The sequence below is a fragment of the Anthonomus grandis genome, chromosome 7, assembly GCF_022605725.1.
Source record: "Anthonomus grandis grandis chromosome 7, icAntGran1.3, whole genome shotgun sequence".
Lineage (NCBI taxonomy): Eukaryota > Metazoa > Arthropoda > Insecta > Coleoptera > Curculionidae > Anthonomus > Anthonomus grandis.
This window is the reverse complement of record NC_065552.1, coordinates 2,876,116-2,891,762: the sequence shown is the minus strand read 5'-3', so window position 1 is coordinate 2,891,762 and position 15,647 is coordinate 2,876,116. Positions and strand designations below refer to the sequence as shown.

Below are 15,647 nucleotides of genomic sequence, written 5' to 3'. Positions count from 1 at the left end.
ATTCGCGCCCTTAACTTTTACCTGCAAAGTTTGCAAAAATACGTGTGTATTAGAACTATTTGCCAGAGTCTGATTTACGTTTTGTACCACACTTTCCATAACGTCCTTTTTCTCAGAGCTGTTTCGACCAGAGCTGTACTGACCCGAGCTACAAGATGGAAGTTCAGGACACATTAAAGTGACATGGGATTTGCTGTAAACTATACAATTTAAGCGTGCTCGACACTCTCGAGAAGAATGACCCAGTTTTAGACATCGAAAGCACGCACCATTTTTTGACAAAATATCCTTTTTTCTCCTCACGACCTAATTTCTGCGCCTTAAAACAATTGCTGCTCTCATGAGGATTTTAACAAAAAATACATTTTGTGGTTCCATCTGAATTGATTAAGCCCATCGCGGTTTGAAATTTAGGCTCAAAATCCTGGCCTGCTTTATTTTTTTAATAACCACCCCGTTTGAACAGTGCAGTGCTAATTAAAACCCTCTGTTGCTAAAGAAACATGTTGCTCATTATCGACTTCCAATTTTAGAAAATTCATGAGGCTTTTAAGTCGATTTTCGATTGTAGTAAGACCTGTATTATCCAGTGAAACCTGCGAATTTATACCAGTGTCTCCGATATCCGGTGTCCGTTGCCAAATTCTTAACAGCTCTGAGCAAGACTCGACCAACGGAAATATCATCGCCGCGTATTTATCGGATGTAATACCGAGGGTCTCTAAGGCCCGTAGCTGAGTTTCCAGTTTATCATACAAACGAGTTATATCTAATCTATTGCCAGACGAGGTATTGTTTATAACTAATTTAAGTAACTCGCGCACATAAACTTCTACCTGGAGGTCTTCCCGACCGAACCGCGCTTGAAGACACTCCACCATTTTACTATAGTTACTTCCGGTAACGGGAAAACTTTCGACTAGTTGCCTTGCCTTACTGCCTTGAACCGTCGCCCGAATTAAATATTCGACGTTGTCGTTGTCGTCTATTTCCAAATCGTTGTGAACCTTTTGAAACTGAGACCAAAAAGGCAACCAGTCTTTGATAATTCCATCAAATTTTTTCTTGTCTGATGCTGTGGCTAACACTAGGCTCCGAATTTACCTCTTCATCTGGATCTGCCTTTACCCTAGGCTGTAAACATTCCTCACATTGAAGACTCAGATCTGTATACCTTTTAACATATCCATCTGCACCCTCCATTTCTGCTAGTAAGTCTGTCTCTGCCGTGTCATCCTTTTCTAACATAAGAGCATAAATATCCCCATCAAGTCTCTTTAGATCCTCAATTTTCTGTTTTACCAATTCTAAAGAGAGTGTCAATCAAACGCTATTTTCCTTCCGGTGATGACAAAAGACCCTCTAACTCACCAGCGGTCTTGGTAAAACTGGCGCGGAGTACTCTACGACTTTTCTTTTTCTGATCCATTGCTATGCACTGTATACTCACTGTTAATCACCTAAACCGCGTTCACCTAAGTCCAGGGCGACAACGCGTCGGACCGATTCACAGTGTTGCGTGGTATAGGGGTAATTGGACAAAATTAAAATAAGCTGTTAAAATAAAAAAGTAAACTTTGTATTTTATTTTTTTTTAACTCTTTTGAAGTTTTTTACTAAAATAATGTTAAAAATATAACAAGAAGAGTTTGCTCACAACTTTCCTCGCCCAAATTAGAAAAGCAATTAATAATAAAATAACTGAATTAATTTATATTTGTCTCATAACAAACAATAAAATAAAAGTATTTGCTCAAAAAACAAGCTTTCAATAATTATATGCTAAATATTACACACTACAAATTAAACAAAAGTATTTGCTTAAAAATATTGAAAAAAAAAACAAGTCTTCAGTGTACTAAATATTACATTACCTCTATTTTTCATAAATGACAAAAAGTTCAGAAAAATAAGTCAAAAATCTAGTCAGACTGATCATCATCACTACTTGAGGAACTAGATAGCTCTAAGCCAAAAACAGATTCTACCAGTGTGTTCTGAGAATTCTCAATAATTATATACTCTTTTATTTTATTATCATACAAAATATTTTAATTTTTTTTAGTAGATTGTCTATAAGAAGATAATTCTGGGTCAGAGGTCAGTAAAAGAGTTGAAATTATATCGGTGTTGGCATTTACCCGTGAAGTTTTTCGGCTGTTACATAATCTGATTTTTCTGAATTCTTTGTGCCTTGCTTCTAAAGCATCTTCCGCAAGTTGCCCAATAGGCAATTCAAAAAAATCAATTATGTCACAGCCATGCACAAGAACTTTGTGCACCGAACTTGGCATATAGTACCAGCTATATAAATGTAAGTATAACCTACGAGTGTCATTTAGCAAAATGCGAAAATTGGTTATATCGATGTTACAACCAGACGCCAAAATTCTTAAAATTAAATGAAATTTTTCAATTAGTTCTTTATCGATTCCGGTTATTTGAGAGCTTAAAACAGGATTTTGAAAAAAACGCCTGGCAGTATTGCCATCATTTGTGGAGCCATATCCTGGCTTTGGCTTATCAACTATAAGACCCATTTTGCTCTTAAAATTCTCCTGGATGGTCCTTTTTGTGTTTTCTGTAATTGCTTTATTTTCTGCGCCTTTCACTTGCCAAGTTTTAATTGGCAACCGGTATGCAATATGCAACAAACACTCAAAGAACCTGATCCAGCAATGGAGAGTTGATATGCCAAAACGATAGTTTTGGGTTACTGGAGATTTATCTAAAACCGTATCAGAGTTCATTTCTTTGGGAGTGGCTCCACAAATGATGCATTTTGAACATGAGTTTGTTTCGGACAAAATATTTGCTATACTTCCATCAAACATAGTCAAAATCATCTCGTAGGAAATACTTAAATCTTTATTTTCAATTGAAGTAGTATAAACTTTCAACTCGTTTACAGACATAACCATGGCATTTTCTTCTTGACGAACAACTTCAGGATTTTCTTTTATAAAAGCGAACTTGATGGGTCTGCAGTAAAACGTAGAATTTGTTTTTGGGTTAGACCAGATTACATTATTGCAGCTATCAACTAATTTTATTGGAACCAATGCTGTTAAAAACATATATTCATCTGTATTAGATGCCGATTCAAATTTTTGCTTATATAGACTGTGTCCCGAGCTGCCATCGAAACCCCACTTACAAATAAGTTTTAGATTGAACACTTGACAAATATTTAAATTTGGAATATTAAGGATACTGTCTGTTGTTTTTTGTAACAATTCTTGAAGACCAACTTCTGCAGATATTTCTGTTACGGTAATATTATTAGGTAAATATTTTTTTTTTGTTTGCAGTAAGGCACGGTAACTCGGGAAGCAATCAGGATGTAGCGCATTTACAACAGAACGTAAAGTGTTGTATTTTCTAACTGACAGATCAATATCATAAAAAAGAGCCAGTGCTTGCTTAGTACTCAAACATTTTTTTTCAGAAGAAAATTTTTCATTAGAAGAATCCATGCAGTGTTCTGTAGCGAAACGCAATTCTTCAACGGTATAGTTTTTTAGCAAAGGCTCTACTCTCCGTTTCTTTGTTTTTAAAGAAGAGTCTTCGAATGATTTTCGAGGCCTTCCGACTAAGTTTCTTTCTTCTACATGACTAAGTGAAGGCCCTTGATTAACTTCAGTTATATCAACAGTGATAGATCCACTTAGCCATTGGCTGTGATTTTTTTCTAACTGGCTGTGGGTTCGATGACTTTTCTGCCATAAATCCTTCATTTTTATACAAAACAAATGACTTTGGTCAATTAAATGGCTTTCTGTTTCACTGCAGATATCTTCATCAAGATTTAATATTGATTTGATTTTCAAAAAAATATTTTTTTCCTTATCATTTTGATTGCTTACCAACCATTCTTCAAATAAAACTCTTTTTGGTATAGTGTAAGCCATATCTAAAAAAATTAAGAACTAAAAAAGGGGCAGTTTGGGGCAGGAAAACAACATAGTGTAATAAAGTACACTAGTTGAGGTACTAATATACAAAAAATTGTCGAGGACATATGCGGACATTTTTTTAAAAGTTTTCTCAAAGATAGCTTAATATTAAAATATTGCTATTTTTTCATTTATTTAGTATTTAATATATTAAATAAGTGAGTATAAATCAGTACATACCTATATGTAACTAAGCACCTTTGGTCACTATAACACAATATAATATTTTCTACTTATACGCACAGAACCGGAGAAATACTTATTTTAAAGTGTGGGTATTTTATATGGCGACAAAATAAACAAATTAAATGATAAAGTTTCGGAGCTCCGTTGCGTTGTTTACACGCATTTTATAAAAAAAAAAATATTTGTGATAAGTGTCTGCAGCTATTTTGTAAATAGTACGGTACTTAATTTTATTATCGACCGACTTTTATTTTTGGACTTTTGTCCATTAGGCGCAACACTGTGCGATTGCCCGGTGATCAAGTAGGGTAGCCAAAATATGTTCGTATACATTACAAGATTAAACACAACCCGTAAAACTGCCAGTCCATAAAAGCCAAAAACTTTAGACAAAAAAAACACTTATATTGTCAAACAAAAATCAGGCAGTTTTAAGATGGTTAAAGACTATGTAATGTATGAAAATGAAATAAAAATCAGAAAAAGCAAAAAACCTATTAACCCGGCCCCGAGAATATAAAACAGACCGAAATAATATAATAAAAATTGATCGTCGTTCGTCGAACGTCGTTCAGGATGACGTGACAGAGGTTTTCTGGCATAAATGAATAAAACCAACATTTGGTCATCTAATTTGCGATGTTTTTGGCCACTAAAGTTAAACGACGAGATCGAGGATAAAACCCTGGTTCTCATCCATATATACTAGGAAACATTGGTGTTCCAAAGAATTTTGGCACTGACTATTGATTAAAAAGTCGCAATTAAAATATGGAATCCGGAGTCGAACCCAGACCCCAGACTTGACATTCTAAAAAAAAAGGTACAAAATAACGAATAGTAAAAAAAAAATTGGTAAAAACTCAAAAATAACAACGTAAAATGGACCAAAAAGTTCAGATTAACCAACTTCTATCCGTGTTTTCCTTCACGTAAGTACGTAAAACCTTTCGGGTCTCTCATTGGCTGATTGCAATTACGTGCCCCAAGGGATCCGTAATTACATACCAATGTGGATTCAGGCTGCAAGGCACACAACTCCTTTTTCACCACTTCCTTCTTTTTTGGGGATTCACCACTTATTATAGTAGAGGAAACTGGCCTAAAATGACATACCCTAAACAAAAGCTTCCACAAAACTTAGGAATATTTATTGATGATCATTCATTTCAAGTTCAGTGAGTTCGTTAGTTTATGCCAGTTCCCATGGAAGGCACAAAGCTTTATTATTTTCACTTTAAAATATTGATGCCAAATTAAAAAAAAATGTGCAGTATGTCATTTTAGGCTTATACTTGGGCAAAATGACATACACCTTTTTATAGAAAATGTTGCAAATAAAAAAGTGCGACGGGAGACCCCTGCGCATTCTGCGTGACTCCACTTTTTACATTTTTGACACCGCAGCCAAAGCTCGCCTGATTTCGACTCGAAATAAAGGCTGTTGCAATAGATACACGCAGCATCTTCATCATCGTCTTCAACCTCAGCAAATGGATCTTGATTTTTTTCTTCATCATCGGTCCACAATTTCACTTTAACCTGGTTACGTTTTGCACGTCGCTCCAATACTAAACGTTTCTCTTCTTCGTTCGCTTTGAGTTCTTCCATGTTAGGTGTAGATGTTAGCACAACCGTTCCCTGTCTTTTCCGATTTGTTCGTTTAAAAGATGCTGATACCTTGGGTATAGAATGATGCTTTCCACGGAAACCCGGCTACTGTCTAGTATATTATCTTCTTCTTCATTTGGAGTTTTATGGGATGGTCCAGGTCTGTCCCTGTCGGCTTGTCATGGTGGAAGAGATGTGTTTGGATGAGGTCCTTGGTGGTCTCGTGTTTGTAATTCGGGATCATTTTGTTCAGGGATGGCGGTTGTTAATGACGCAGCGAACATCCAGTCGGGAAAAACATTGGCGTTAAACGGATGGATTCCTGTTTTTTTGAACCCACTAACGGCATTTTCCATAGTTGCACTGCGTTCATAGGCTTCAGAAAATAGGTTTCCTACTTGAAAAGGAGATACGGTGCGACCTGGATCATTCTTGAGCCACTTTGTAATCGCTTGATTATAATAGGCAGATAGAGGACCAAAAAATGACACATCCAGGGGTTGTAATCGGTGTGTGGAGTGCGGAGGAAAGACATGTTCTTTAGCCAACGAAATAACTTCCAATTATTTGTGGCTAACGTGACCATCAAGCAGTAAGAGGGTTTTGTTATTTTGAGATGAATGTGTAAACTTTATAAAATGTCTTAGCCACTTACAAAACAGGTCACCTGTCATCCAGCCCGATTCTTGACACAAGCCCAATGTCCCAGCTGGTGCGTCATCAATTAATTCTGGCTTCCATTCTTTTAGAGAAAAAATCAGAGCCGGTTGCACAAAATTACCTATTGGATTCATAGCACAAACTACAGAAGTGTGTGCCCCCCGTTCTGCACTTGTAATGGCACCAACCTGCTTACTTCCTTTTGTGGCCATAATTTTTTGCGGACGTTGAACCGTAGAAAGCGCAGACTCGTCAACATAACGGTCAAAGGTTATGTTATGTTCCGCTACTGTATGTTCCAATAAATTGAATAATTTTTCAACTTGCGGCTTATTGAGAGAGCGCACGAGCCGCTGAAGTGGCTTCCGGTGTTCTGAGTGAAATGTCAGGATTGCGCCCCCTAAAGCCCACAAGCCAATCCCAGCCAGCCTTTTTCTTAATCCTGTTCTTAACTTCTTCCTTTCAGCTAATTCAAATGCCAATTGCCTGACCTTTGTTGTGTTCAAGCCAAACATGCATGTTTCCAATTTCTTAATATGTTGCACTATTTCGCGTTCAAGTTCTGCAGAAAATGTAGGTCCATAACGACCCAAGCCTTTTTGAGAACCTTTTATTCTTTTATTTTTATCCTGTGCCCTTGGTCTAAGGGTTGCTTGCGGTACACCATATCTTTTAGACGCCGGCAACCAGCCCAGATCACCGTTTTTGACTGCTCTAATAAATTCGCTCATGCTTGCCTCGCCCCAATTTTGACGCGTCGATTTACGCGTATACTTTCCAACCATATTATCTGAAATCATAAAAACATAGGTATAGGTTTCAGCCTAATGCCTATGTCGTTTTACACCAACAATGTGTATGTCATTTTACCCAAAGAATAAGTGTGTTAGAAATGACCTAAATACTTATTAAAAACACAAAAAAAAACCGGGGTTAAATGACATCAAAATAAAGAAAAAAGTCTATTTTTTTACCTGGACTAACCGTACTTAGGCTTATTGTACTTCATCAAGTGATATCGAGAAATTAGGAAACCACAGAAGAATTTTTTCGGTATTTCTTAAAAACACGTGTATTCGGCCCCGCAGAGTAGACTCGACTGAGGTCACAGCTGCAAATCAATTACATTTTGCATTTACGACAGCCTTGCCACGTCTCAAATTAGAGAAGTGGCCGATATGCCACTATTTTACCCTAGTATGTCATTTAAGGCCAGTTTCCCCTATATGTCATTTATGTCAAACTTAACGCTGAGTAAACACATTCACGCAATTAAAAGTCAACGATCCATCAAAATCTTTTAAGATACATATTTACCGGCTGTTTTCAGCATCATCATGGTTTAAGGTACATATTTACTGGTTGTGCTGTCGCCACACCCGTACACCTCAAAAATCTTCAAAGAGCATCATTATGATAACTACTATAAAATGTGAATTTTAAATTTTACCTCAAAAAAACCATTATCGAAAAAATAATTTTTGACCACTTCGAAGTTTTTGAACGACACACGTCCGTGTGATGCACTACTCTTCGTCCTTGAAGGTCGGTGACTCACCTTGACCATCAAAACGCATGAAGAAATTAACTGAAAAAAAAAAAGAACCGGAATAAGTCGAGGAAAACATGCGCAAACATAAACCGTTTTGATCGGATTCGAGTATAAAAGAGTGAGGAACCGGTCGGAGAGACGCTGTATAAAATCCGACGACGTCCGGCGTCGTCAGCGAGAGTGTCGCGACGCTTTTTAAAGGTTTCACAGACGCGGTGCCGGGAAAACTATACTAAAGTTTCAACTGTTTTATTGACTCGTAACAGATTTTTCTGTCGTGGTGAAATTGTTTTGGTGTTTTCTTGCCATGGCGGTCCATATGAGAAGAAATGACCTGCCCAGGGTGGAGAGGTTTAAGTTTACCAGATACGAGGTAATAATATATATGTTGTGCCTTCCTTTGACCATGTTCATTAATTTATTTGTTTAAGTGTTTTACTTCTCTCAGTGAGTCTATTTCGCTGGAAATAAATTTGGGGTTTCTAGGAGAACTTTCTGAAGGCCATGTTTTATGTTTTGATAGAAGCTTTTCTAGAGAGTAAAGTGGTCTCTTACAAGCAGTTTTGTTCTAAAAGCCTGATTTCGAACTGCACTGCGTAGCATTATTCAAGTATTGCAGGCAGGTGTTTATTTTTCCTCAAAAATCAAAGAAACTCAGCAAAAATATGTTTTTTATTAGAGTTTTTCCCATCAGCACCTTGACTTATGACTTCCTTTGACAATTTTCGTTAAATTTATATATCATTAATCCTAACCACTCTTATTCTCTGTCTTTTAGACATTAGACCTATAGAATCAGAGTCTCAAATTTCATGAATTGAACACATCTACTGCCGTGTCATTCTTAAGTGAATGACATCGATTTAACTACAACAGGCCGTGTCGTTCCATAGTGCATGACATCTAATGCTATTTAAATGGGTGGCTTACACGGTTGGTCCCGCACGACTCTCTAGACATAGTTGGCCGCGGCATCATATTATTATTGCTAAAGGTTATTACTTCGTATTTAAAAAAAACATAAAATTTCGTGATAAATAGTATATTTATTAATATTATAATTGATTGATTATACACACATGATTACTATAATATTATAGTACTTAATCAAGTGTTTTTTAACTAAAAAAAAGTTCTTAACCTCTATGAACACAAGCAAAAGAAAAATGAAAACAAAACGAACAGATTGTTACATTAATAGTGTTACAAAAAATAGTACCTAGGGTAACACAAAAGCGTAGCTAATTGGCAAAAATTATGCAACCATCGAAAGTCCAGAATAAGGAAACTTAAGACTGTTTAGAATTAAAACAAGGCAGGCAAATCTGAGGCTGTGACGGGCATGTGTTGCAAAATGTAAATACCATTTTGGCTTTTTTTCGTGCCATTTCTCTGCCGGATTCCTTTTGGATTTTGGCATAGCATTCAGCGCACTTTCTTCTGATTTTTTTCCCATTTGAATCTAATCTCTGTAAGAGCTGATGGTATGAGCTCTTTGATGATCTTGGTCTTTCCATCGGTTTTACCTCTTCAAGTTGTAAAAGTTCGGCTACTAACGATTCTCGGAAAATGGGTATGGTGATCTTTTTTTTCGTTACAGCCTTGTACAACACCCACGAATTCACTACTGCCATGCCCAGTAACAGTTCCATTCCCAATTTCCGGTACCATTTGATACCCTTTCTCAAAGTGGAGACGTAGGACCCCATCTGGTCGGAGAGATCTATTCCAGCTTTACCCTGGTTATATATAGGACGTTTTTGGTTCACAAAACTGTTTAAATCCTCTCGCGATAATACCCTCAGTAACCAGTCTGACACTTTTCTTTTAAAACTAATAAAACTTTCACAACATTTAATATCATCAGGGATTTTATTATATTATAGTCTTGGAGTTAGGTATAGCCAGCTTCTCTGTCCGCACATTTTTTTGCATTTTGGAATAATAACTTTATTTGAAGACCTTAAATTATAGTTTGTTTCGTTAGAAACTAAACTTTCTTGAGGTTTCTTAAACGATCTTAAGAGCATTCTATAACAGAAAAGCTGTCTAATATCCATGACACCACTTATGCCATATAATGTATCCGATGGAAAAAACCTACTTTTGTTAAATACAATTTTAAGTGCCCATTTTTGAGTTATTTCTAAACCTGTAACATGTGAGTTTAGCACTCCTCCCCAACCAATTATTCCATAGATGAAATGTGACTGCACTAATGAAAAATATAGAGTTTTTAATTGATTCGTTGACAGGAAGTCTTTCAAATAGTTTAATTTTGGCATGACACATCTAATCTTTTGAACGACATATTTGATGTGATGGTCCCATCGGAGTTTGTTGTCTATAATAATTCCCAAATATTTTATAGTCTTTGTCGCAGGTATTGCTTGATTATCCACTATTATGCCTTGACAGTTTATTGTTTTATCATTGGGAGAGAATAATATGCATTTGGTTTTTTCAAGATTTACAGTTAATAAGTTAAAATCAAACCATTTTTTAACTAGCGAAAAATCCCTTTCTGCTTGAATTTTTAATTCCTCCCATGTTTCTCCCTTAAACAAAATAGCAGTATCATCAGCAAATGATATAGTTTTACCATTAATGTTCAGTTTAAGTAAGCCATTTATATACAAAACAAACAGTAGTGGTCCCAAAACAGTCCCCTGAGGAACGCCACAGGTTATCGACCCAGCCTCACTCATTACTCCACCGATTTTTGTATATTGTATTCTATCACATAAGTAGCTCTTTATGATATCAAATATTTTTCCTCTAAGGCCATATCTTTTGATTTTTTCTAAGAGCAAGGAGTGCGAAACTGTATCGAACGCCTTGGCCAGATCAACAAAGATACACAATGTCGGGCTGCTTTCATCAAGATTTTTATATATTTGTGCCCAGCAATTGCATCCTCCGTCGATCTACCCTCCATGAACCCATACTGATTCTCGGATATCAATTTGTATTTTTTTAAGAATTTCATGATTCTACTTTTTAGCACTTTTTCAAAAATTTTTGCTATGTTTGTTAACAGCGAAATTGGTCTGTAGTTTATAATATCCAGTCTACTTCCAGATTTTAGCAAAGGAGAAATAATACCTATTTTTAAAGGTTTTGGAAAATATCCCTTTTTTATACATTTATTTATTAAAAATGCTAATGGGTATGAAATTTGACTGTCTATTAATTTTAAGATTTCAGTACGTATACCATCAAAACCGGGGGATTTTTTTGTCTTTAATTTTTTTATAATCTTTAATATTTCTTGTTTAGTAACAAAATTAAGACACATATTGTTTGCTATTTCAGGTTCGTTGTCAATAAAATTTTTAGGTTTTTTAATTTTTTTGGCATAGTTTTCCCCTACTGAGCAATAGTGTTTATTAAATACGTCGGCTATTTTTTTTTATCAGATATAATTTTATTTTTTGATTTTATTTTTTCAATTTCCTGATTTTTTTTGGTTTTTGTTACAAATTTTATTGACTGAACCCCATAGGCATTTGGTGTTTTGTTGGTTACCTAGTAATTTTTCAAAATATTGTTTTTTTGAGGCGGCGATGGATTTTGCAAGACTTTACACATGTTGTAATTTTGTTTTAGAGTTAAATTATTAGGAGATTTTTTTAATTCTTGATGTAGTACATTTTTACTATTAATAGCATTATAATTAAGTACAGCTAATGGCTTTTCAGTGACACATTTTTTTTTCTGTCTTGGGACGAAAGCTGCGGTGGGAACACTCAAAGGTCTCGCTAACACGTTTTCTTCAGAGGGCTCATCCTGTAGCTCAGATTCTAGTTCTTCAGTGGGGTTTGTTGGAGTCTCGTCTTCTTCTTGTGATGACAAAGCATCAATATTAGAGCTCGTGGAAGGCCGAACTTGTAATGGAGCAGTATTAGAGGCAGTGATCGAGCTTCGTTCTTGTGAAGATGATTTTTGCTTTTTTAGGGACGTTTTTGTTTTTACTGGAGCAAGTTCCGGAGCATGTTTTGTGGAAAGCATTCTCACATCTCTGGTATCCTTCCATTTCAAGATAACTATACCATTATTATCTTCTCGGGCTATGATTTCTCCGCTTTTCAAATTCTTCTGAAGAACCTCTTTTTAGATAACCTTACTGTACCTACAACATGTGTCTGTCTGGATAACAGAGCTTTTGCTAGTAGCTTGTATAAAAATTGTCGACATAAAGCGTTCTTCCCTGGTCCAGAAGATCATGTAAGAGTTCCATTCAGACGTTTTTCGCTAGTCCGGTTTCTCTCTCCCCGCTTGCAGACTTTCCACTGTAGATTTTTAAGTCCCAGGTATAACCATCTACTGAGCATAATTTAAAAAGTTTAATACCATATTGATGCGCCTTATTTGGTATATATTGGCGAAAAATTAGTCGTCCCCTCCAAGGTACTAATGTCTCGTCAATAACAATAAATTCACCTGGGCAAAATAGATTTTGAAACTTTCTCTTCGGGATATCGACAAGATATTGATTTTTCCCAAACGCCCTCCCGGAACAATTCTCATTGTCATTAAAATGAACCATTGACAACAGTAACTGATACCGGTTGACATCACTGCTCGCGGAACTGCAAGGTTATAGATACTAGGAGTGGACCAATAATCTGAAAGGGTACTCAGTCTTACTAAGCCCATCCACATCGTTAGCCCCAAGAACTTTTTAATTTCGTCGTTATTCGTCGCTGCCCATTGATTTATCCTTGATCCTTTGGTTTTTTGGCTTGATCTTATTTTTTGTTGTGCATATTTCTTGGTTTCCGTGACAATATGACTAATGATTTCGTCATCGACAATCAACGAAAAAATGTCTAGTGGCGTAGAGTTTTCATCAAGATCTATTTTTAAGCCCTGGGCTCCACTAAACACGAATTGTTTGTGTCTTCCACAGTATTCAGTCCAACCATGTTTATCATTTTGGTCATCTTGATAGGGTTCATCCACTTCATTGGCAAGATCATCTTCTAATTCTTGGACTTCCAGAGTTTCAAGTATATCATCTAGATCTTCTGGATCTTCGTCTTCAGATGAGTCTGAATATTCTTCGATATTATGGTCAAGCAACGTTTTATTTTTTGACATACCAGGATACCAAACAGGGTCATCAATGGAATCATTGGAGCTAAAGTCACTACCTTCAGTATCACTTATACAGTCTATTTCACGAAGAAGTTCTTGTTCTGTCAGTGGTCTCTTGTTTTCTTGGTGGTCTCCTGGTCTCTTCCTCTTACTCATTTTACTTTTATTTTACACTTTCACTGGGGTATCTGCAAATCATTACATTGAATTATGGATTCCTCACTCATGAAAGCCAGAGCTGTAATGTGCCATTAATGAGAAATCCATGATTCAACGTTGTCTCGAGATCTGGTAAGCTTCTATTTTTCTTCAAAATGACCTGTAACAAAAGAAAAAGCTGTCATTCATATATGAATGACACATTAAAAACCATAAATTGATAAAAAAACTTGTTATTTGTCCATAATAACATACCGAAATAATATTTAAACCAAAAATATAGAAGTATAGAAGTAAAAATAAGCTTGGCCTCGAGAAGAATTATTCTAATAACAGCACGGCAGTAGATGTGTTAAACAAGTTTTGATATTAGAACGATACTTGTGAGCGATATATTAAAATTAAAATTTTGCTGAAATTTGACGAAAAACTCAATTGGAATTTAGAAGGACCATTAACCATGTATCCCTGCCACATTTATTAATGCATAACAGCACAAAACTATTAAGCTACTTATTATCTAGAAATACAACATAAGACTTAAGCAAGATCCAACTGTGTACGTTACGCGTTATTCATTAACTTATTAATTTCAATTCAAATTTAGATAAGTACATTAAAATATCTACTTAACTAATTTATATTATATACTACTTAATTTAATACTTAAGCTATTTTGAACATTTCGATAACAAACTTATAATCACATATGTATATACTATAAGAGTCATCTACACTTTGTTTGATATAGTCGTGAGAGTGAATATATGAACAAATTGTTGTAATGTACAATGTTCTTATGTTAGTCATTTCCTTTATAGATTAGACACGGCTATTTAAAAATAGCTTTTGAATATATGTATGTACAATATCGAGTGTATTCAAAGCATTAGTATATAAACCACCTTCTGCTAGCGATTTATAGACAATAACAGATTGATTATTAAAGTTTAAAAATGTTCCTGTAAGATAATTTGTATATATATATCATTTCAAATTTCTATAGTCTATTTTAAAGAGGTGGAGAGTAATAAAACCTTATTAGGTATGCAAAAGAGTGTTACCTTTCAATAATGTATGCCACTTCCATAGTTTGCATTAAGAAATTAATTCTTTTTAGAGTCAGGTAGTACCCTGGTTTTGGGTCGGTTTTTGACCTTTTTCTATTTTGCCACTGAAGAAAATGGTGCGACAAAGGCGTGCAGCAATATAATGTAAATTAAACTAGATTTAAATGAACATTAATAATTTTATAAAATATGTTAAATATAGGGTCTACCAATAAGAATAATATAAGTTTAAATTGCTAAAAAATAAAAACGAATTGGTTAATTTCTATGATTGATGTTTCATGTTGTAGTTTATTATTTAACAAAATATCATTAAGATGTCCACCTCGGCTACGGCGGCAGACGTTTAGACGATGAACCCAATTTTCAATCACTTTTTCAACAAGTTGGGCTGAATTTCGCGAATAACCCTAGTTATGTTAACTTTCAACTCATTGATGGTTTGAGGATTGTTAGAATACACCTTCGACTTCACATATCCCCAAAGAAAAAAGTCCAGGGGAGTAAGATCACAGGACCTTCGTGGCCAATTGATATTGCCATATCGCGAAATTATTCGATCTTCAAAACGCTCTCTTAATAAATTTTAATTGTGGCTCGGACACCAGAAGCGGCAATTTTGCGTATTGACAACGCCACTAAGACAAAAATGGGCTTCATCTGAAAAGATGACTTGTTTCCCAAAATCGGCATTTTGTTCCAACTGCAACAGGGCCCAGTCGGTAAAGGTTCTTCGCAAACCATGGTCAGCAGGCTTTAATTCTTGAGTTAGAACCCTCTTATATGGATGTAGGCCTACGTCTTTCTTCAAAATGCGCCACAGAGACATTGGTGAAATGCCTAATTGCTGAGAACGGCGCAAAACAGACACATTGTTATTCGCGTTCAACACTTTCTCTTGCAGCTGCGATATTTTCAGCGGTCCTTGCACTTTTTTGTCGCGTTGGTGGCTTATTATCCAGAAGAGTGTACTCCCGTTCAAACTTATTAATTGTGCGCCTTATTGCAAGCTCAGAAGACCGTCCACGATGGCCAAAACCTTCTCTAAGAGCACGATAACAGGCTCTAACCGATTGCGCATTTTCGTAATACCTTTTCACGATAGCTATACGTTGCCCTTGACTTAAACGATTCATGATGAAATGTCAAAGTATACTTAACACAACTGACGCTTGATCCGCGTTTTGACACATACCATTTTGCGTACATGGCCCACTAAACTTCTATCACTTCTATTGGTAGATCCATTATAATTATTAGTGCTATATATATATTTACATAATGAAGAGCTATTATCACCCCGTGAAATAATAATAAAAGGGTCAACCGTGATCGATCAGGTTGCCCAGATCC

At 35.7% G+C, this 15,647-nt stretch overlaps 1 protein-coding gene across 5 annotated transcripts in view; it reads left to right on the top strand.

Moving 5' to 3' along the window:
* Positions 1 to 15,647, top strand: part of LOC126738117 (arylalkylamine N-acetyltransferase 1-like) — a 70,875-nt gene that overhangs the window by 30,798 nt on the left and 24,430 nt on the right. The window contains exon 1 of one of the 5 annotated variants that reach the window (XM_050443278.1): positions 8,104 to 8,338. The exons of the other annotated variants lie outside the window; for them this stretch is intronic. Within the exon in view, the coding sequence (XP_050299235.1) occupies positions 8,273 to 8,338 (66 nt within the window). The 5' untranslated portion in view covers positions 8,104 to 8,272. Of the gene's footprint in view, positions 1 to 8,103; positions 8,339 to 15,647 lie in introns of those variants that run through there. 5 annotated transcript variants of the gene reach the window in all.